The 24994-nt window shown below is 40.7% G+C and overlaps 2 protein-coding genes across 2 annotated transcripts; both read left to right on the forward strand.

The window, feature by feature from the left end:
- The first annotated feature begins 1302 nt into the window (after positions 1-1302).
- LOC105700036 lies at positions 1303-5222 on the forward strand. Its single transcript, XM_012425579.2, has 3 exons — positions 1303-1440; positions 2157-3864; positions 4255-5222. Exons 2-3 carry the CDS (start codon positions 2224-2226, stop codon positions 4459-4461), a joined length of 1848 nt encoding a protein of 615 aa, XP_012281002.1. The 5' UTR covers positions 1303-1440; positions 2157-2223; the 3' UTR covers positions 4462-5222.
- Positions 5223-16335: 11113 nt separating this feature from the next.
- Positions 16336-24442, forward strand: LOC105700038. The gene is made up of 2 exons (XM_012425581.1): positions 16336-16525; positions 22225-24442. The coding sequence occupies exons 1-2, from the start codon at positions 16408-16410 to the stop codon at positions 22560-22562; spliced, it is 456 nt and encodes a 151-aa protein (XP_012281004.1). The 5' UTR covers positions 16336-16407; the 3' UTR covers positions 22563-24442.
- Positions 24443-24994: the final 552 nt, after the last annotated feature.

A 24994-nucleotide genomic window follows, 5' to 3' on the forward strand; every position in this document is an offset into this window, starting at 1 on the left:
AACGGCACTGTACGGCCTTCGACAATGTTCAAAAACACTCGAAGGACGCTCGAAGAACACTCGATAATGCTCGAAAAAGCTCTAACAACGCTTGAAAACGCTCGAAAATCGCTCGATGACGCTCGAAAACGTTCGAAAACGGTCGAAAAACGCTCAGTAATGCTTGAAAACGCTTGAAAACTGTCGATAATGCTCGAAAAAAGCTCGATAACGATCGAAAACCCTTGAATATCACTCGATAACACTTGAAAACGTTTCGAAAATGCGTGAAAACGCTCGTAAACGCTCGAGACCGCTCTGAAAATGACCGAGAAATGCTCGAAAACGTTCAAGAGCGGTCGAAAAACGTTCGATAACGCTTGAAAACGCTCGAAACCGCTCTGAAAATGATCGAGAAACGCTCGAAAACGTTCGAAAATGGTCGAAAAACGCTCTATAATGCTCGAAAACGCTTGAAAACGCTCGAAAATGCTCGATAAAGATCGATAACACTTGAAAACGCTCGGAAAATGATCGAGAAACGCTCGATAACGCTAGTAGGAAAATGTAAAAATCATACGCGAAATGACTCGGCTTGTATCCGCAGTTAGGTAAGCCTCGGGAGGATTTTTCGCAGTATTCGACTCTCACGCATACTCGTCGAGTGTAGCGCCGAACGCACACATACTCAACGTCTCGACCCGTAGCTTGGCGCTTGGCTGGTTGAGCGCGCGAAGATTTCTAGGAGCGATCGCACTCACACAGATTCGCTGCATGAGAGTTCCGTACGCGACACCGACGCGTTCCCCAAAGTTCCGTATAACGTCGACTTCGAGGCAACAATGTACTTAATAGTAGTAGATAAGTAGATAAAGTCAAATGGAGCGTCACGAGTGTTCTTCCCTTACCATCAAAAGCGAGCAGTATCGGTAAGCGTAGGTAAGCCACCACCGTCAACTGCCACATGGTATTACCATCACGAGTACGTGAGCCGCCAACGGCGACTGGTAGATGGTACCGCCATGGTGAGTACGCGAGCCACTACCAGAAATTCGTTGCGCCGCCTTTGGGAGCAAAAAACGGTGAAAGCTAACATACGAAACCAGAGGGCAGCACAGGAGTAATTGCGCGACCCTGCCCGTGAGCAATCTCCGAACTCATCTCTGATTCTACTCTATTCCCCACGCTAGTACTTCACCCTCCATGCCGAGTTATTGAAAGTTGAAAATGGCTACCTAAAAGATAATAGTGATACAAGTACTGCAAAAATGTGCTTCTCTACAATGGAATCTACTCAGGTTTTCTTGATTTCTGAGCCAAAGTTTACGATCGAAGCTGCGACACGTGTTGGTCACATCCCTTGTAGAAACAATTGTCGAGGTGTGGAAAATATTCGGTTGTCAAACAGCGAGTCCGTTCAGCTTCACAATTATCGTCGTCACGCTTGCGAGAATTGTCCTTGTGAGTATGAGTGTGCAAGTGCCGAGCAGGAAAAATGCGTAATCGAGTTCCGTCATTACATATATGCCACATATGAAAATTTTATTAACGTTAGGGTAACACATTAACTACCTATTGGAAGGTCCAAAGCGTTACTGCGCGTTATCGCGTCGCGCACGTCATATCTCTTTTATTTCCCATATCAGAATTACGTTTACGTTCCTGGTTCATTTTGAAACCTTTGTTGCTCGTTACACATATCTCTTTGTAAACTCTTATGGATATAATCATGAAAGAACAATTATGTCCAAATGAAAACACGGTGTTTACAAAATTTTGTGGAGGCAATGAGTCAGTGCGTACCAGTCGTACACTCGATTGCTTCAGATGTACTTCATGCATGTCAAAGTTTACATCAGCAACCGGTAGAGATCATGTTTCTTTATTACGCCCACGTATTGATGAGTCATGTTTGTGTATATATATATATATATATGCAATGTCATGTTCAAATAATACGTATGCATTGTATATATGGAAGCTAATCCAAAATTCGTAAAGATTTTATTTGGACTATTATATATTACAATTTGTAATTTATAATTGATATAAAAAGCTTATACGCGGTACTTTTGTACGTTGGAAATGGCATACAATTTAAGTAATTAAAATCTTATCGATGTCAATTATATCTCTTTTGTGATGGATGATAACATGTATTTTTATTTCTTATTTAGCCACATATAAAGGTAATAGAATTTTGAGAACAGACGGGAGAGAAATTCCTGTTTGCTGAGTCAGGACATGGAAACTGCTTCTGGCTATAGATCTCTAAATTTGGATTTGCTGTCCATACCTGCCTTAGATCCTTCAGTGCCAGTACTCTCACACTATTTTACAAACATGTATTCTGCGCACCATCTGGATACGATGTCAAAACCAATGACCAAGGCAATATACTCTGATCATAATCTCAGAGGAAAAGACAGCGTACCGAGCATGAATCCTCCGAAGAAGGAAAACTTGCTACAAAGCATGTTTAATGCTTTTACCACTAGGATTGGAGAAATATCTAGAGTACCTGGTATGGTTTCAGCTGGTATCAGCAACTCGTTATCTGTCACTGTTGTTCCAAATGAAGGGATCATTTCCCATGAGTTTTTTAAAAGCTTGACAGGAAACAGGGAATTGACATCAGGTGAGATATTCATTCCTGGAATACACAGCGAAAGTTCAATACCAATTATTGGTGGAATGCATAGTGGTACGCTGTATGCTGGTCATTCTATTTTAGAAAATCATTTACATTGGAAAGGAACATACAGTTCAACTTCCAGTGATTGTCTAGATCCAAAAATTAATTGTAATTCGTTCATTTCTAACACTGACGAACTCAAGAAGAAGCAAGAAACTGGAAATCATATTACAGGAATGGTAGAATCTGCACTTAATTGGGAAAAGTTGGCGACTGAAAGTGACACAACGACGAGTAGCGATTCTTCCTGGTTAAATGAAAACAGTGGTCTGGGAGAAAATATTGATGAAGGAATAAATATGCAAGAAGAGGAGCACATCTCTTTTGATCAAATAAATGACGAAGTGACACCAATAAACAATTGTAGCGATTCAAGCTTACAGGTAGATTCAAAATATCCAACACAATTGCTCGAATCAATGAACGATTCTGATTGTCTGAGATCTCACGATTCTCTTTCTTCCGGACAAGCTGTTGTTACAAATCTAATATCCAATATGTGGCAGAAGGTTGTAAATAGTATATCTGGGCATTTAAATCTTAGGACTGATTCATTGGATTCTGACATACCAACAAAAAGACCGTATTCGCCGAAGAGTCGGCGAAAGCTTAATTGCATATCGAGTGGTAGAGGTAGAGGACGAGCAAAATCTCAATTGAGACGCTCTGGTGTGAGCCAAACGAGGCACAGGCAGGAAAGAATTCGACAAAACTTATCCGCCGATATTAAAGATGACCTTGATTGTTGGAAGGACTACGATATGAATAGTGGAGATTTATCAAATTCCTCGAGTATCAACGAAATCGATAGTGAATTTCCAGAAGCACAAACCTCAAAATATGTTATGTCGTTTACATTAGCCGAATTAAAGCCTAGAAGAAGGAAGCAAAAAGTGCCTGCATTACACGAACCACAGCAACGTAGATCTTCTATGAGGGTGAGATACAAGCCAGGTACTCAGACTGACGTGGATGAAATTGACGGGTCACCTATCGAGAAAGAATTTCAATGTAACGACGCATTTCGACCAAGACTGGTTTCTGAGAGTTCTGTTGATTCGGAGGATAGTTATTGCATTGTCTTCGAAGCGAGATCTGAATCGGATTATGACACTGACTCTGAGTATACAGAAATTAGTGATGAGGACGATGTCTTTGAACAAAATGAAAACAGTGAAACAACTCAAAAGGTAATAGAAGTTTAAAGAAAGTATTCTATACGTACTCTTTTGTACAATGCGCTATATAAGAAAATGCAGGAATTCCCTGTTTACTTTAGTCGAGCGTATCATAGCTTATCTTCATCGTTATCGATTTCTTCTGTGTCGTAATGGTCCCGTTCGGACGAAAACAATATTGACAATAGTCATCCTAAACATGTTATTTATATCCGTGTTATACGGGGAAAATTTTCGGATTTCATGATTTCTCGTAGCGTGATTTTCACACGATACGCAACGTATAATTGCATTGTATGGGAGTCTTCTATCCTACATTTAACAGTTTGCAGACCTTTGTAGAGTAGCATTTCAAATTGAAATAAGGGGCTTAATCAGTGAATTCTTAAATATTTATTCCAGGTGCGATTTAACTTGGTTCCAATAGTGCATTCGATGGTCACATGGGATTATGCGTACAGAGCTGCCCGGAAAGGTCCATGGGAAGAAATTGCTCGAGACCGGGAGCGTTTCAAAAGTCGCATACACCGTACGGAACATGTCCTTGGCCCAATCTTGACTGCTCAGCACCGGAAACATATATGGGAGGAACGTTTTAATGAAAAATAGTTTAGTAAATAAATTACACTAAATTCACTAATATGACTTCCGCAGAGCTTCTTTTAGTAATTACGGATAGGAGAGGAAGAGATATATGCTGCGCAGTTAAAAGGAATACCTTTAACGAAAGTCTTCCTATTTCGAATGTAATCACTGCAGAGTGCGAATACAAAAACTGTAATTTTAGTGAAGGAAAATAATAGAGTGAACCTTTTATAAAGCTAGGTGGTATTGCATCGTGTACGTTATTCATTGCGGCGTTAATGTTGTGGATATATCTTTTTTCTTTTTTTTTTTCTTTTTTTCGGTAACATCCTTACGTACCTTATTATTGAAAGCTGAGTCGAAGGAGTAAATTATTGGATGCCCTTGAGGATGAGAAAGACTTCAGGTGCCGTCAATTATCTCTTATTAAGTTAATAAGTTATTAATCCTATCCTCGCTTTCTTCTTACGCATTATTATCGAGTAACAAATGTAATGAATGCTTGACTCTTTTACGGCCTTACGTCGATAGCCCTGTAAATAGGCTTCTAAAATTGATTGTTAGAAACCGTGTGCGTTAAATATGATTTCACGATTTCAGAGTATCGCTTCTAGTTTGACACTCTTTTATTAAGAGATATTTAACGTTCCCTATCCAGAAAGGCATTAGCAAATGGATCCGGATAAGCAGGCAGTAATTGCATTCGAACTTACATTTAGGTATTTGCAATTACTTTTTACTAAAGTCTCTGTATATAGAATAAAGGGTACTTCGGAAGACTTTCATTAACTGTACTCTAATTGACTCCATTGTGCTGTGATCTATGAAAATGCAAAATAGTTTGAAAAAGTGGTCCACCTCGCAATTCGTTATTAAGGAAGATGTTGCGATTAGCATGACAAGAACATATTTCTTTTTATTAAGGGGATGTGCAAGTAGCATCTGAAGAGCCAATTGTTCATGAAGCTTTTCATCGAACTGGGTGTGCCGAATCGTTTCAAACTTTACTACGTGAATGTGAAGGCTATATGGAAGGTCCTGACGCTCATGAAATTTCATTTTTTTTGTAATAAATTTTGAAAATATTTGAACAAATTTGTTAAAAAATTGAAATTTTATGAGTTTTAGGACCTTCCTTGTACTCTCTACATTTATATTGTAAAGTTTGAATCGATTCGGTACACCCAGTTTGGAGAAAAGTTTCATGAATAAGAACTCTTTTATGACACTTTCACATCACCGTAAGTGACTATCGATTAAAAGGATTGCAACTTATTCAACTCTCGATGAAACTCGTGCTTTTGTCAATTTAATTCGAATGTAATACGCGATGACTTTGAGGAAGAACTACATCACTAGACTTTTTACACGAACTACGAGACTCCGGAGAGGCTACGTATTCGTAAATACAAATTCAGATGCTTTGCCTACCACGTTAACGATCCATGCATTAGTCTGTAATTCTATTATAAATATCAACTGAAACATGGCGTCTGAATAGAGTTCATAATATATATATATATGTATAAATAGTGTAACTAGAAAATGTGCGAGGGGGTTAATGAAAGTTGGAAGATTTGTGCAGATAACGGTGTATTTTGCTGGTTTATATAATTCATTAAGAATCGCGAGGTATTTCAGGTATGGTATGTACCACTTAGGCTATAAAGCATTTTATTCCTAAAGGAGACAACATTGAAATATTGCTCTGTTTAAGTCGGTTAATATTTAGGCGCGTACATAAGTAAATACGTCATGCAGCTAATTCAAGGTCACGATCGGTCGAATGCGCGGCACGTTTAATCGCGGGAGATTATTTTTTAAAAGTCCGCCTTTCAGAGTATTGACCCGTTTCATCGTTACATTTGCATAAATTCTTGTATTTACTTTTCGGAACTAGAATAACGTTGTGTATGTATTTCGTGAGTAAGTAGTGTATATTAAGTGAAATATAGGGTTCTCCTGTCGTCTTTAATTAATTATGTATCAATTTATATCACATTCATTCCTGTAGCGTGTATAGCGCGGGCAATTGTTCCATATCGTACTATCTAAACTTTTAACCGATCATACGTGTGCTTGAACATAATTTGGCAAGTAGAAATCCTGCCCTTTTACAGTGTCGACTTTTAATCTCAGCCGTTATTTTTTTAACAGACGATACTTAAAATTCCGTTTTTTACTATAATTTTTGTACTGACCGTCATACCGATTAATAGCGAATAATTTGTTATTATACGGAAGAATGGGTGGGTTTGCACAATAGCAATGCTATAAGTACAATTACCGTCCAAGGAGCTGGACATTGAAATCAATTCGCTCTGAGCCTTTGATTTCTCCATTCTTTGGAAATAAACTCTTCCGAGAAGGTTACCGCCGATGTAAGGAAGTTTATCCAATTCTGGCATTGCAGATAACGGATGTCTCCACGACGATATTCTCAAGACAAAACACAAAAATTCTCAAGGCTAGTTCTTCACGATAGTCTACCAGTCCGTGAAAGAAAATATACTCCTGACAATGTAAATAATGTAAATCTGCCCCTATGGGTTTCAGGAAAATATATATAAATTTTTACGGCTTGGGAAATTTTTTTCAGGAATTCTTAAAGGTAATATTTCTTGAACGGCTATCGTCCATAGAAGGAAACTTACCTAATTCCGGTAATGTGTAGGTAACGGAAGTCCATATTATGGGTTGCAAGTTAAAATTCCCATAGTCCGACAGCCGAGTACAATACTACACGAACGGTGTCAAGGACGGATCATGTAATTGTCAAGTAGCAAGGGATGCGCCGGATAATCAGTTATTTCTTATTAAATACAAAGATCTGCATACATCCCGTGTGCAATCCGAGTTCTCGACGTGGGTTTTTGCAGGGAGATTGTCACTACGTGTTTATTAACACGCCTTGAACTATTAGCATACTAGCAAAGAAAGAAATATCACAAATTAGCTACGGTTAATAATTAAATCAATAAGTCTATTTCTATTAAGTTTGTTCATTGCGCGGTTTATCGTTTACAACATTAATTTGCATAAACGTTGAAACGATTCTAAAGTCAAACGAAACATCTAATTATTTTCTGGATTTTTGGATGTCGGAATACAATTGTTTATTGCGCGGTTTATCGTTTACAACATTAATTTGCATAAACGTTGAAACGATTCTAAAGTCAAACGAAACATCTAATTATTTTCTGGATTTTGGAAGGTTTATGAAAATGTCGGAATACAATTGTTTATTGCGCGGTTTATCGTTTACAACATTAATTTGCATAAACGTTGAAACGATTCTAAAGTCAAACTAAGCATGTAATTAATTTCTGGATTTTTGGAAGGTTTATGAAAATGTCGGAACCGCCGCCGAGCACATTCTCCTCTGGGGTTATCTCCGAAGTTGGAAATGGTCGCTCGTTGAACAGGAAGTGGTTTCAGCCTCATTTCTAGTGGCCCGGAAAATTGTGGTGCGACTGGAAACGAGAGTGCGACCCGACGAGGGAACGAACACAGGAAGAGGATGGGCATGGCTTTAATCGACTGTTGAGTCGGTGCGGTCTCGGTGCACGTGTCGCAATGCTCGCTGGAAGTGTTATGGCCCGCGGCAAAAGTGCGCAGGTGTGCGCCAATTATACCTCTGCGAATTTCGAAGCTGAACTTCAAACCGTCGTCCAAAAAGATTCAAGCAAAACGAGTACTCGAATGATTAGGTTTAAATAACTTTGCTCGAGAAATTACCAAGAAACTCGGTAGAGTTTCGCGCCAAATTACGTACACGTGCATACGTAACATTAAAGTCCGTCACATATTTCGTAGCAACAGTAGTAGTAAAAGGAAAAGGTGGACATTAAGATGGAATGAAAAGGTCATTCTATATGTATAAAACGTGAAGATATTTATAAAACTTTTCTCCAAACAGGATGCACCGTATCGATGGAAACTTCAGCATGTGATTATGTAGGCCCTGAGGAAGAACTTGGTGCTCCTAGAAATTTCAATTTTTAATAAACATTTTTTTTCACTTATCCCCGCCTAGAACCAAGAATACGTATTCTCCCTTTTTTTTTTTAATTCACAATTACGTGCCGAAGTTTCAAATCAATCATTGCATATGCCGCGAAATGTGACGACACAGGATAACAATCAACCTATTGTAAACGGTTCTCGTGAAAAAGGCTCTTCTTTCCAATTGTCGGTGTTTTGTCCACACCCTGTGGGGTTGACGCATGATTTGGCGACATGTCATGAATAAAGATAACAATGGACGATGCGTTTCAACCGATTGGTTTGAGAAATCGATCGGTGAATTCGCGTGCCCTGTTAACACGCCTGATCACGCGAAGGTAGAGTAATCACGTTGGCAATACTACTTAATAGTCCGTTGGACGTTTAGTTTTCCTATTTAGCATCCGTATTCTCTCTTCTTTTCCAATTCGACATCGCAATTAAGCGCCAGGGCTTGAGGTTTAAAAAAATAAAATATATAAATGAAAGAAAGGTAATTCTTTCGCTTAAGCTTGTTCGTGTGTCAGGTATTATTATTAATCATCCAGATAATTGGGAATGCGTTCAATGGAATGGAAATTATTAAGCAGGTTTAATTGCTGTAATTAACCCGCTTCAGGTGACTACACAAGTGAACGGCGAGTAAGTGACGACCGGTGATTACGAAAATTTAAGTAAAAAACCAGCAAATGTACTCTCGCTGTGGGATTCTGCTCTAAAATGATTCTACGGTTAATTTCAGGATGACGACCGACAATTAACTGTACGATAAATAGTAACCCGACAATTATGAGTTGCGACAACCGTAAGTCGACGAACTTTTAACGACGTAATAAATAATTATCCGTAAATCATCCGTTTTTATAGTATAACCACGGGAATTATTTACTGCAAAAGCGATTCGAGAAGTTGTCTCCCCATTAATGTTTATTATACATGTATCCAAGGTGAAGTGCAAGAATGTATGGAGAGAGAATTTTCTTGTAAAAATTACGAGGAAACCCGAGTAACGATACATGCATTAGTAGCTAACCTCTCTGGGGAGTTTTACTATTGAAGTAGTAATAGTTAAATTGGCATTCAGTACTACGCTTAGTCGAAATAATTATTTTGCCATGTTGCGCAGAACATATGGTTACAATTCGCGTATCTTATGGCGTTTTACATTCTGTACCGTTGTTTATTAAAATTTCCCATTCGTGCAATTTGTGGAATTTACTGGACTCTCTTTGAGTACATGTGAAGGGTCTTGGAATTTCATTATATCGTGTTCAAAGCGATACATGACCCGAATTCTTGAGTTTCACTGTGGGTTTAAAGCGGTCTGTAAAGAACATGCAATTTTTTTAAATCCTTGCTCTTATTTCGGTTAATAAAAATTAATTACGATTTTGGGTCATTTCCATCATACCGTGTAGCAATTACTGAAACATTCTCTTCATGTAAAGTTACTTAGAAATTTTGGGTTGGGATTTTACGCTGTACACCCGGAGGATATTTTTCACGTTTAAAGGGGAAACCTGCGTTACGAAAATACTTTTGCAACTTGCAGTAATTAAGTATCCACGAGAATTTTCCATGCCATTGTTGCACCACCAAGGAAGCACCTATGTTGTAGATATCAAGATAACCCTTTATTATCTCCCCCTTACTCTTCATATAACGAACTGGGACTAAAAACAGATACAGACATTAATTGTTACTTGAAATGTGTCTCTTCAAAAATAGCGACATTTTTAAATACGCTATGCATTTAAGAAATACCTAAAAAGGCTAATACAATTTTCTTTTTTCACGCGTCATTCTGGACTTTTTCAACTGCAAAACTTATGACCGATAATTGAAATATTATTCATGTGGTCGATATGTTTAAAGGTACTCGCTTACACTTAAGTAACACTTCACATGAGCCACCTAGTATATAATAGCTTTTATTTATAGTACCTCATATTCTACTGATACGGATCAGTCATTTTTAACGAGTTTCCGCAAGCGTGATTCTTATTTACTGTTTACGTAGGTACGTTGCATCGCAATAACTGCACTCAGGGTCAGGAAAGCCTAGCGAAGCAGAGAAGGGAAGAAAAAAGTAGGGTAATAAGTCAATGGATAAAACAAAACGCGAAAATCTTTTAACCTTCCCCAACGAACGCAGGAAGGCGAATAACTGGTTGCATAAATACGTGAACGTCGTGTTACCGAGTTACTGAGAATTGAGATGAAATGTATGCAGCGTGTCCTTTTGTTGGTTGTTAACGCAAACGTTAAAAAAAACACAAAATGTGTTGTATCTGTGTCAATGTCAGTGCACCTTGGCATGTAAAGATATATCGTAACCGTATACAAAAATTATAATGGTCAAGATATATTGTATATTAACACGTAAACCTATAAACTTACACCACAATAAACTCACCTGATCCGAAGTCAACTTTGAACCATAATGTATAAAAAAGGCACCTTACGTCGGTAAGCGTCGTATTATTAAGACTGCCACCATACTTACCTTAATGTCCCAACATTTCTGGAAAATTAGGCAAGAAATAGTTAGAACTTAAAAGATAACACGCGTATTAAATCCAGAATAATTTACTGATTATATTAATAATCTAGTTAATAAAGATGTAAGATCACGATTGAGAAACGTCACGTGACCGGGCCTTCCGCCATCTTGTTTCCGCGCCTTAAGTTCGAAAACGAGAAAGATCGTTTCAACGCCAAGTTTGATTTAATCGAAGATCTTAATAATAGTAGATAAATGGTAATTTCAATCTAAAATTTAAGGTTTCAACCTCTTTCGTGCCCTGACTTTGAAGAATAGCAAGAAGCTCATTTTGTTGGTGAAGGTTGGTGAACGGTCGCTCGGGATTCCCGTTAGTGCCCAACGGATTAATTATTACCTTCATTTGGGGAAGACGCTTCCCATCAGAGAGTCATCTCTTTGCTCGCGCGAAGCGGTCGGTTAAGAGTGCGCTCTTACAAAATTTCACTGCTACTTTCTCGCCTAATGTCAACGGCGGTCACGCTCCCGTAGTATTCCACGAAGATGCGACTCGTTTCGATTTCGTCGCCTTCGAAGTCCGTCACTAATGACCTGCCGTAACTGGTCGTGAGACCCCGACGGATTTCCGGGAAGCTCGACGAAAACGAAAGCGAGTGTTTTCCGAGCCGATGGATTCGTCAGCGAGTTAGAAAAACCGTTTACGAAACTTACACCACGTCGAAATAAATCCTTTCCCGAGTTTGAATATTGCAACCAATATTCGAGATAACTCCTGACGCGGATGCGTTTATAAAACTCAATATCGCTAATTATGTGTCCATTTTTGTATCACAAAGCGTTACCTAAATTGTCGAAAAATTGTCCTGACTCTTTCGTTTCTCATATCAGAGCCTTCGATAATTGTATATCGATCGAAATATAAGAGCTCGACGCCATTTTGGTTCTGCTATGGGCTGGGTTAAAAAATTTTTTCCAAAAATCCAAATTTTGAATGTGTCAGGACAATTCTTAGATGATCAGGAGTGATGTGTTAAAGTTTCGGACAGTTTGGTCTAATACCCTTAAAAAAAAAGTGTTGTATTCGAATCGACTGATTTGAAGGGGCTTTCACTTCACCTTAAGTCAAACTAAAATCTGTACTTGCTGTTATGTCTCGTACGGCTTCTACATAGCTGATTCGTTCCTGCTTAGAAAAAAAAACCGTCCCAGGTGTTTCGCGATATCTCAGTTTCCCGTTTTTTTCCATTTCCCGTCTCGAGTCACTATTCCACGAATCGTGACGAGTCGGGAGATGCGCGCGCCTGCGCGGTTCGTCGATCCAGGGCATTGAGGACGCGCCGAAGAAGATGCGGATGTGCTACGGGAGGAAGAAAAAAGTTTCCGTGGAGGCCGTGTAGGGGGCGCGCGCAGAATCGTGCCGTTCGATTCTGCTTTCACCGATTCTCGATCGCACCGACCGGCCCGGCGATCGTACTTCAGAGAACAGAAGGAATCGACGATGCGTGGAAAAACCTCGGACATGAAATCCACTCGTAATGGAGGTTACGCGATAGCCCTTGGCGCATCGCGACGTTTACTTCAGCTCGGCCCGATTTGTAAACCGGACATTTGCATATTCGGACATGGAATTAAATTACTCGGATGCTTTTTCTCTGCTTCATTAAGTTAAATTTAACTTTCGTATTCGAACGTTGCTTTCATCTTTCGGATCTGTCGAACGGTTAAATAGGAGCAAAGCAAATTTAAAAGTAATAATAGACATGTTGCATGTTGGAAACGTTTCTTTCTAGGTGGAGCTGAGAGCAGGAAAGAGGGATTTCTAGGTCGTCTTTATTCTTTTAACACTGGACAACCAAACCCGTCGAGACGATTTCGGGTATTCCGGCAAAGGCAATAAAATCCACCGGTTGTTGTTGCGTTAACGATACAAAAAAGACAATAAGTCCTCCAAATATCATCTATATTAACGATACATGGAGAGATTTGTAGGTCACCTTCATTCTTTTTCTCAGGGGAGGAAATGGTAAAACAAGCCGATGAAGTATTGCTTTCATCTTCGGTAACGGAAAACGTATTTCGGATGTAGGTTGCCTTGAATTTTAAAAAATACCACACGGCGGGAATACTGATTTCCAGGTAGAATTGAGAACTGTATATTTAAATTCACCCTGATGCAATTACTAATAATAATTGGAATTTCTCATAAGTTTTAGTATATTTTTCGCCTCGGTTCGAGACTTTTTTTTAGGTAAGTGGTTATCAAGGGAATGAAATGAGTAAGCTGGGAGTGGTAACTGAAAGTTGTGTATGTAAATCTACCGTGTATGTAGTAATGTCATCGATCAAGCGATACGATTCTCCTATCGCAAGAGACGAGGATAACCGGAGAAAGGATCATGTCCCACATGTAGAATGGCCTGGTCTGTTCGAAGATGACTGTTAAATTCCACGTCGCTTTCCTTCCGTCATTAGTTACTAATGTTAATTCGATTCAATTAGCAAGAAGCTGAGGGAACACCTTCGCCTGAAATCACTTTCCTTCCGTGAATAATAGTCCTTAAGAACTCCATTGCTATAGTGTATGTAATCATGTATTCCATAACTAACAAATTCACATGCCTCTTGCCAATTGAAACAATTTGGAAGACCGCCGAACGTTCTAACAATACCGATGTTCCGTGTATTTAATGTATCAGAAATCACCTCTGGTGAGTTTGTGGAAGAATTTTTTAATCTATTTTTGCCGTATGTATAAATGCCGATTTTAACGCCTTGGATGTATGTCGACGTTTCGTTCCTCCGACTTGTCCACTTTGTATATTCAAATTTAAATTATCTTCGTTTTTGTATAGGTTGTCATTTCGAGCGGCGGTGCAGATTCGGAGAAGACATTTGCATATTTCGGTAAGCTGATAGAGCGGCGAATTAAATGTTGAATCGCCAAGAGAGAGACGGTTCGGTTCGCAGAAGTAGGAACTGGTCGATTGTGCGGATACTCCCATGTTTTAACGCAGACACATCCCGTTCGAACGAACTCCGTGACCCAAAACTTTTTGCGCAAGCATTTTAAAAGGAAAAGAAGAAAGTGCTTCGCACGAAACTCCGCTTCTTTAGAGGTTTTGCACCGATCGGGACGACTGTTTCAAGGATGAAGAGACGTGGCAGCATTTCAGACAAGTTCATCGGTGTCGATTGTGTGTGGATTAACTTTTTCCACACTTAACAATTCTTAGGGCTCAGTAATAGTCGATTAATATTTTACACTCTCAACGATCGCAATACCTCAAAAAAAAAGTCAAGCGTTTTATGACGTGCACCGTTAAGAAAAATATTACCATCTTATAACATTTTTCCTGGAAGTTTTAATCAGACATGGTACACTAAGTTCATAATATATCTGCAATGAATTTATAAATCGTATTATAAATTCAGTACATGAGTGTACTCATTTTCAGATGCAATTTCACAAAATTGTGACGCGATGTCGTTAAATTATAAGTTCAGTTAGAAATTCCTAATAAATGTATACCGAATCACTTTTAGGACGTAAAATTTATAATTTCACTACAATTTTATGTAGTAAAAGCGCTTGAATATTGGGAATATTTCTAAGTTTAACAACGTTTTGAATCCGTTCCCAATGTCGGCGTCAAAATGGCGACCGTTGGAAGTTTAACAAGACTGCTTTACGATTTCTTGTGGGCTTACTCGAAGAGCTATCGGAGATGAAATTCCGTGAAATATTTCATTTACGAGTACGAGATATGACCTAATTCTCGCGAAAGCGCGGCTGCACGAAGTAAAAGCCATTAATCCCCCGCGGAGATGGCACTTCGGCCATCTTTAACGCGAGGGCGAAAGTATATGATACGCGAACGGTGGTCGCCATTCGCAATCTCCGATTTCTAGAAGTCCGGCACGTCCCCTTTGACAATGTCGAGAAATGACTTTCCTTCGAATAACCCGCCATCTTGACAACGCGGTCGGGTTTTGGGTTTCGCTCTCGGTTTCATGTCGTCGAACATGGCAAGAGATGATAAGCTGACGTGGCCGCCTTATACGTATTAATTTATATTCAACCAACGAGTATTTATTATTCATTTCTGCTGGTAAACTGAATATCAAACATCCTCGAAAAGGTACGATTCGAGAAACGATCCGGTCAAAGTGTGACTGTCTGAAGTAGGTCACGTTTTAAGTTTTGGTTTCGATTTCAGGACGTTCAATATGACCGAAGATGACGGAAACCTGCAAGATGGTACGAACCACGAAGTAGTATAAGAAAATCTAACGCCATGTATTGAAATCGTCTCCATTTTAGTGGTCTAAGATGTTCTGATGTTTCTGATCTAGTCCGAGAGCGCCTCTTCGATGAAATTTTGCAATTAAAGATTATCGTTTGCTAATGTGTCTGCTGGTCTTTATTGCGTTAAATTCATCACAGTTTGTATATCATCCACGGATCATCACCACTGTAGCCACTATAGTTGGTTCCGCATGACCGACGTTTTTTTACGAAGCGTCACTATAGTGACCCCCTTCATTCCAATGTATTCAAAAAGACAGATGAATATCGTATTCATATAAAATATGAGTACTCCCCGGACGAACTCTCCGTATAGGTAATACATCTCCGCATTCGACTCCGTAGTAGTTAAAGAATCAAAAGTAGTCCGGTCAAAGTGGGTCCGGCCTGGCCGAAAAGTCGAGCGAAGCAAGGGGCCTCGGGAGCGACCTACGGTTCCCAAATCTCGATCAGCACATCTAACCCGTTCCAGGAATACTCTAAATCGAATTCAGCACCAGGGAAAAGGGCGTCTTTAGAAATTGTCCAGTCAAAGTGCAACGACGAAAAGTCGGGCGAAACGAAGAGCCTCCAGAGTGGCCTGCGGTTCCTACATCACGACCAACACATCCAACCCGTTTCAGGAACACTATAAATCGAATTCAGTACCAGGGAAAATGGCGTCTTTATAAATTGTCCTGTCAAAGTGCAGCGGCGAAAAGTGGGTCCAGCCTGGCCGAAAAGTCGAACGAAACGAAGAGCCTCCAGAGTGGCCTGCGGTTCCTAAATCATGACCAACACATTCAAGCAGTTCCAGGAACACTATAAATCGAATTCAACGCCAGGGAAAAGAGCGTCTTTATAAATTGCCCGGTCAAAGTGCAATGACGAAAAGTGGGTCCGGCCTGGCCGAAAAGTCGGGCAAAACGAGGGGCCTCGGGAGTGGCCGGCAGGACGAGACGCTCGGTGAGCGCTCGCAACCGATTCCTCGGAGATCGGTGCTCGCGACGGCGAAGCGGGATGTCCGGTGGGGGCCCAGGGGCCCCGCCCGGTGCTCGCCTATAAAATCCCGCCAGGAGAATCGGTCCCAACCAGTCCAGATCGGTACGCAGAGATCCTCTTCGACGAGCGGCGGTCCGCTTTCGCACTCCAGTCCGTCCCTTGGTAAGACGAGATCATGAAGCTCCTCGTAGCAGTCGCGCTGATCGCCGCCGTGGTCTTCGCCGCCGAGCCGGCCAAGGAGGAGGAACGACCCAAGACGTTCAGGCGGCTCATCCCCGCGGACGTCCTTCGTGGTAAGGGCGAGCTCACAAGACAGCGACGCGGTCGAATTTGTTTCTTCGCGTAGAAAAAAAAAAAAAAAAGAAATGTCGATTCATCGACATCATCATTCATCGCTTGATTGGTTGATTGATTGATTGATTGATCGCTTGGTTAAGGTGATGTGAAAACGGCATCCGAAGGGTCAATCGTTTATTAAACTCTGTCACGATGGACGTCATTTTATAACAAAGGCGACGCACGTCGATCTTGGGTTCATCACAATTGGTTGTAATATACTTCTAAAACAGACATTACATCGCACGCCATTTTTTGACGTAAGATAACGTAAAGAGATATTGAGGAAATTTGAGTTTATAAATACTTGTCATTACCGAGATATGTTCGTGATCTCTTTCCATTGTGCTAAACAGTATGCATGGTAGTCAAATGTGCACAGATTTAAATTTAAGGTCTTGCAATGTTTTGTTCAACAGTATACTTATCTCGTGGAAATCATTGAAATTCCCTCTTGTCAAATTGACGCCTTAAGTCGCATGAGGCTAATATTTCTTTTGCTATTAATCTGACTCGTTGCCTTTTTAAAATCCGCTGAATTGTAAGATGATTTGAATGTTTCCAAGGAATTGAATTGAATCGGATAAATTGATGCTGTTGTGGAGGTGAAGCGACAATAAGGTGTCTCGTTTCATTTATGTAACTTGATTATAAATACGTGTAACAGAATTCTCGGTAGAATCCGTATGCTGTATTAGCGGGGTAGAAATTGTCCGATAATCCATCTTAATGACTGCAATATTAAGCTGAGGGTAATATACATGATGGAAAAGTGGTAATCACTGTAACCGAGTACTACCGTAGTGACTTGTATGCATACATTCATATTTCAATAAGTACCTGCATTGTTAAGGTCCTAATGCTTAACAGCTGTGGTTCAAATAAGGTTCAACAACTTTATTAGAGCTGAGAACTCTTCAAATACGTAAACGCAATAGAATCCAAAAATCTCTTGCAACAAATCTCTTCTCACTCAGTATCATGAATTTCTTGACATAGATGAACATATAAATATGCAAACACGGTACATGTACGAGTTTTTTTTTTAAGTACTCAAGTAATGTATTAAGTCGAATTATCGAGAATTATCGTAACTTCTGATAATTAATTCCATAATATTCTTGGATTCACCAGTCTGACTTGACGCGCTATATAATTTGGAGTTATTCTATTTTGTTCATTATCTAATGGAAATGATTATGCCGCATTTTCTGAAGATACAATATTAACTGTTTGCGAATGTTCAATTGTTAATAATGGAATAAACTTTGGGCGCAACATTAGCTCTTCCTGCGCGACTGGTGGCAAAAAGCAAGATGGCGGCCAAGAGGGGCGAAGAAAAAAAGAAAATAGGAAATGCCGGTCGCGTTCCTGATCACGAGATCGCGAGAAAGTCCAGTGCTGTAACTTGTCGCTTCTCGTGTGGCTTGCCGATAACTTCAAACTTGCTTGGTTCGGTTTTTCTCTTGCAACCTCGATAACGATCCATCGCGGTCATACCTAAAAAGTCATGGAGGAAACGAGCACGATTTTAGCATCACATAGTGAAATTAAATAAAAAAAAAAATGCACATAACATTCGTAGCATTTCATCACCATTCACTTAACAAATTCACGGTTTCAGGTTCGCTGAATTCGAATGCAATGTCGAAATTTCAATATTCGGAATGATCCGCCATTTTGGTGCCACAGTATATATATATGTGCTGTGGCGCTCTGTGTGATACCCGACGCGCTCAGTGGGACTCCGTTCTAAGTCGTCTCGTTCTTACGCCGCGACGCAAACAGTAGAACCCGGCGCGTTTTTCTAATCGATGCATTTGGTTTGATATTTTTTAATTAATTATTATAAATGAACTATGCATCATAGAAAAAAGTTATACAAGACTTTTCGACTCCATTTTCGGGAGGGATAGTAAACACCGGGCACGAATTCTGCTACACGCTGTATATTCTACGTCCATGGAATTTTTCGAACGCCACCTTTTCCGTTCGCGATGCTCTCACTTTGAAGGTTTCTAGTTTGAGCGGAGGCTGCTGATTTATGGAGGCGCTTTCTCATTGAAAAAACGACCGAAGGCTGTCCCTCGATTTTGCAAAATGAGTACATCTCCTGGGCTGACGACTATTCCTAACGTTCTTTCTCTTTTCTATTTTTCGAGAGGTTTCCTCTGGTGAAAGTCGGCATTGCGCTAATGGAGCGACCTGGAGCAAAATGTGCCCACGAACCTTCTCGAGATTATCCTTGTCATTCTGGATCATGCGATGACCTCCGATCGGCTTTTAATCGCCATGGCCTGGTTACATCTTGTTTCGTGTACCAGACCTAGATTTCTGTAAATGTCGAGCGTCTATGACGACCTCGTTGAGTCAGTTTAACCAGATACTTAAGAATTTTTGCAGACTTCCATTTACGTCTACGTGGGTTAACTCATTCGCGTGCAGACTCGACTGCCTATTATCGTGATTAGTCTGCTTCTTCCGGAATTACTTACTTTCTCGCGACTGCAAAGTAGTAGTCTCGGATTAATCGTACTAGTCTACTATTCCATCGTAAACGTCGGTTTAATTTAACGAAGGAACTTTTGGATGATTTTTACTTTACTTTCATGCATCGTACAGGTATATACAAACGAATAACATGCGGTACGTTTATATTAATGTTGAATATATTTGCTAGTGGATAAAATAAACGATAACGCATTATCGGGTTGAGATAGGGTAATTAATACGTGCAATATTTTACGTGGTATACGATTTATAGTACAATCAGGCCGTCGATACTAAGGAGGCTTCTTGACAAAATCTTTCTCAAGAGTGCAACTCGCGTATGACTCATTTAAATAAATCGCAATCGCGTGCTGCCATTTACTCAATGGTGAGACGTGCAACTCTAGTACATCGCGTAGTTGTTTTTCCTTAATTTCAAAACATTATTTTATTGTTTGGCCGCCGATACTAGGGCGGCTCCTTAACAATATCTTTCTAAAGAGTGCAATTCACGTATGACTGATTTAAATAAATCGCAACCGTGTGCTGCCGATTACTCAGCGGTGAGACGTGAAACTCTAGTACATCGTGTAGTTGTTTTTCCTTAATTTCAAAACCATTATTTTATTGTTTGGCCGCCGATACTAGGGCGGCTCCTTAACAATATCTTTCTGAAGAGTGCAATTCACGTATGACTGATTTAAATAAATCGCAACCGTGTGCTGCCGATTACTCTGCGGTGAGACGTGTAACTCTAGTACAGGGCGTAGTTGCACAAGCGTTCGCTCCGCGTGTGACAGTGAAAGTGTTTCTCCTTGAAATTTCTAGCGCAGCTGCATTTAACACTGTCGCGTGTCGTGGCATACAATTGAATTATCCCTATTGGGATCAGTTGTCGAACAATTGTGCATTGTTCTAACCCACCAGTGGCGCTGCGCAATCAGTGGAAAGTCATGCCTCCTAAGAGCTTTACGGCCGGTTTATCGCGGAGACAATTTCCCGTGATGACGATTTATCGCGGGGATAATTGGATTGCCGCAACATATCGTTTCCTCGATTACAGGACATGTCAAGTCGACGGGGACATAGCTTTCCATCGTTAACTGACTATTTACACTCGGGACACACCCTCGGCTCAACTCAAATGGTAGATTAGCGAAATGATTAGAGATACCAGCTACAAAGGAAAGCTCGAAGAATAAGCGTAATTCCGTCTTCCAAGTACAATCTAACGATAACGTGTCATTAACTAGAAAAATTGCTTCACGGAATCATTATACTTCCCACGGATTATTTTGAGAAAACGGATTTTATTATTAGAAAATGGCCAAATTCATGTATATTGAATTTTCATCTATAGAGTTTTTAATTTAAATCAATTCCGCTTTATACGTCCATGAGATTGAGAGGGATTGGACTTCGCTTCTCTTTCTTTTATCGCCATGAATAAGGGACAGAGAAAAAATCATGTGTTCACTGAAATTAAATATTTATACCGCCATTTTATTCCAGTTTCGTTACCTTCTTAGCCCAGCTTCCAACGCAAGGCTCTCCTTCTACCTCTCGCGATTAAGCTTTCGTTTTTGAATAAATCTGCAGTTCTATAAGAAAATATTTAATCTCGAAATATATTAAACGGTAGGATACATCGAAGTTTAATGCTCTCTCACTGCCATTGCATTATAGACGTGGGTGGCTCATTTTAGTCAGCGTAGACTTTCAATGTGCAATGGCGGACATGAATGCCTCCCCTGCAGATACGGCATCGCCTGTGCAGGATGGGAGGGCATTGATGTCTCCCAGTGTACAATGGCGGACATAAATGCCTCCCCTGCAGATACGGCATCGCCTGTGCAGGATGGGAGGGCATTGATGTCTCCCAGTGCACCGCCCATGCCTTCTTCTATACCCGTCACCCGAGAGATCGAACTTTCCTTCTAGCCATAAATATCCAGCAGTTTCGCAACGAGGCGCTATTTTATCGCAAGACATACTAAGTAGTATAATACTATTATGATATATCGATATAATAGTATTTATACTCGACGTTTCTCCGCCACCGTGGCGGGCCTCGGCGTGCAGACTTTCAATGCAAACCTATGCTTTCTTCCGCGTACCCGATACTCGAGATCGAACTTTCATTCTATCAATAAGAACCTCGGTTTCGTAACGAAGCACAATTTTATTACGAAATGTATGTTAAACAGTACATAACATCGTAACTCGATATTTCTCGCCAGCCGCGTTTCAGTTAGTCTCTCACAGGCTTTTACCGTAAGATCTGCGGCTTTATTCGGATTTCTACATCACGTCGGACTTTATCTTTTGAATAAAACTCATTTTGTCCCCAAAGGTTTTATTAATGATATTTTATTAAATGGTACATATCATTAGTCGATGTTTATTGTCAAAGCGACGAGGTTCAGTTCGTTCCTAACGGCAAGAAAAACAGTAATTCACAGTTGTAACAAAAAACATTACTTGCTTCGGTGAAACGCTTGAAAACGGGCCAACAAAGTTTCTTTGCAGTTATATAATTCACCGAGGCAACAGAGATTGCAGTCATTATGGCAACATTCTTTCCCAGCGACACCAAACTTCGTATACTATTCAATTGATTGAGAAGTAGTTATTTTTGTTTGTTATTACTGCATTACCGTACTAAGAGTAAAACTTTATCAGCGACACTGTCCTTTGCTAAGAGTGCAAACGTCTCTTTGTTTTCATGAGATCTTCGATGCAAAACGTGATATCTTCTATACTCCCATATCTCAAAGTCGAATTTTCACCCCTTAACAAAACTCATTTTCGTGACGGAGTATAATTTTATTACGAAACTTAATAAATAATACATGACAAAGCTATCGAGGTGCTGCGGCCCAGTTAAGCTCTCACAGACTTTCAATCTAAAGACGCTTGTCCACTGGCAAGTAAAATTTGGTTGGATATTTATTTAATTAACGGACCGAAGTTTGGCGTAAAGTATTCGGTGTCGTTCGCGCATGCTTTTAAATGTATTTGGCGCGAAACTCTACCGAGTTTCCTGATTCTGAGAGAAGTTTCATAAACGAGACCTCTCAGCCGCCACTTTCGACCCGCGGCTTCTTCCGTGTTCCCGTATCTCTAGATCAGACTTTCATCCTTCCCGTTCTCTCTTTCTTTGCAGACTTCCCGGGCGTCTGCTTCGCCTCGACCAAATGCGCGACCGTGGAGCCTGGCAAGTCCTGGGAACTTTCACCGTTCTGCGGCCGCTCGACCTGCGTGCCCGCCGACGACAACTCCGGCCGGCTCTTCGAGCTCGTTGAGGACTGCGGCCCCCTGCCGAAGGCCAACCCCAAGTGCAAGCTCTCCGACAAGACCAACAAGACCGCCAGCTTCCCCGAGTGCTGTCCGAGCTTCGAGTGCGAGGACGGCGCCAAGCTGGAGTACCCAGAGATCCCGACGCTGCCGCCACCTGTCGACGAGTTGGCCAAGCCCGAAGCGTCCTCGACGGCCAAGCCTTAAACCTCGCCCGGTTCCACTTTTCATCCCTTCGAACCAAATGTTCTCCCCTCTCCCTCCCCCGCCAACGTCCCTGAAGTCCGAATACCCTCTCAAGGTGACGCCCAGTTTTTTCTTTTCTTTTCATCTGAAAATCTTTCCTCCTCCCTTTTTTTGCTTGCCGCACCCACTGTACGACCTCGGCATAACGGAACTCGACTTCGCCGGTTTCTTATTCGTGACGTTGGCTTTGATGTGTCACGAATAAGAGGTTTCTCCGTTCCTCCGGAGCTTTATCCCTATGTTAACACCTTTATCTACCGGAAGCCTGTTAATTGGCTTTTTTCCGATACCTGTGGTCGCATTTTTACCCAAATTCATTGCTGGGTAACGTGTTAACTGCCGAGGGCTTATATTAGCTGGAGACGCGTTATAGAAAACTCGCTGACGGGGACGACGACTTCTTTTTTCGATGCCGAGTGATCTACATCTGGGTGTTCCAAGTGTAGAACTCGTATTCTACAATTCGTGCATTTGGTTCTCCAGAATCGCCGGATTCGAAGAGTCGGGAGTTGCCGCATCCGTCCGCTAGGAGGAGATTTCACAGCTTGAGGTCTACGAATAAGAGATCGGTTATTGGACGCGTTGGTGGTGTGGTAAAATTTGAAAGACCGGCAGAAGATTCCACAAAATTAGAGAAGGCTCTTAAACGTACCTGGGAAGGATCTGGCGAAACGTCGAAACTGGAAATAACTGATCTTTGCGTGGAACTCTCTCATTGAGGAGTCGCGCTGAATACTCTAATCGTAATTGGCGCCAGTGTACTGGAACTAGTACTTTTTCCTATTCCTGCGATTAAATGCTCTCTAACGGTATCCAATCAATGATAGGTCCCTAGAGGTTTAATATTTAGTCGCGACATAATCCTGGATCTGGATAATGTCCGTTATACATCTTAGACAAGGATGGTATTCCCGCCTCGAATGATGTTTTCGCAGTGAATTCTGATAAATGGCGTTCTCTAAATCGAGCTGTAGAAGCAGTCGCTAAACGGCAAGATGCATACAGAACTAACATCACCCGAACGAGGCCACGCCGTTTCCCTTCACCGTTCAATGTGACTTACTCCCGTGTATGTTCCAGATAAGTAGCGAGTTGTCCATAAAATTCAGATCACGCCCTTGTTTTTTCCTTTCTTCTCGCCCGACTCGCCAGAGACCTCTCTCGAGTATATTCGAAACTATACCTCCTGGCGATTGAATACCTACTATCCGTTCTTCTTGGTTTTCCTTTTTTTTTTCTTTTTTTTTCCTCTTCATTATAGTTTGCGGCGTCAATTGATTTGAATATTGGCACGTCGTCCTTAACAAACTGCGGTAATTGTTTAACGTTAATAATGGGAATAAGATTCCCTTACCATTGCTCTGAAAAAAGGTTGAGATCATTTCTGAGATTTTCCCACGCTTTGGGATCGATTTGCGTATTATTCTAAATATGGTAATTTTGATTAATGAACGAGCGCGGTTCGCATTATTTGCCAAACAACGAACGGTGCCCGTTGATTAGTTAACGTTTACCATTATTAGAAACACGACTCGCTATCTAAGCTTCGCTTTGAATAAGGATCTCTGGATTGTTTTCAGTGTGCGCTAGTTGCACGACTTCGTCATTGACCTTGTGGAATCAGTGCGAGATTCTTCGACTCTTTAGGATTGATTAGCACGCGACTGTAAATTGCCGCTTCGAACTTGTTAATTGTAAAATGGAAAATGTCGTCTTTGTGGCGTTTCCTTGTCGCTTAATCGATCGCTGTAACCTCCGTCCTCGATGCAAAAGACGCCCGCGCGCGTTATCGCGACCATGTGTGATTGTAACTACTATGTGATTAAATTAATTGTATTTAATGTCACTGTGTTAAGCCCTTCACTTGCAGTCCTGCGTAACGAATTTCGAACGCGTGTTGCGCCTTGCGATATTTTTAACCCACGACCGGGAATCCCAGAGACAAGTCGCCAGTTAATTCCTGTAATGAGATTTCACCATGAGTCAGAGCTTCCACGAGCGGCAGAAAATTTACATGCATACAAAATGGTGAAACGTAAAAGAAATATATCGAGTTGAGGCATAAGTTCGTGCGGCCTTTTTTAATAATTTGAACGGGGAAACCCGCACGTACTTATATGCACTAACCTAATAGTAAAACCTGGAGATGATTTCGGCACTTTGAGGCCGAAACCAAGAGCAATATAATTTTGAGGCTTCTCAAATATATTCTTTTGACCTGCTCTACTTATCCCACAACTATTGCAAGGTAGGAATAATTTCAGATTATATGAAGATTTGCCTACATACTGTTCTTGGTAAATCTTCCTTCCCTAGAGTTTTCGAGCATTATATAGGTGAGAATTCTTATACCATTTAATCGACAGCATTAACTGCATCGACATAACGTCATA

Source organism: Orussus abietinus, unplaced genomic scaffold (assembly GCF_000612105.2).
Source record: "Orussus abietinus isolate OABI.00-Male unplaced genomic scaffold, Oabi_2.0 scaffold76, whole genome shotgun sequence".
In the NCBI taxonomy this organism is placed as follows: Eukaryota; Metazoa; Arthropoda; class Insecta; order Hymenoptera; family Orussidae; genus Orussus; species Orussus abietinus.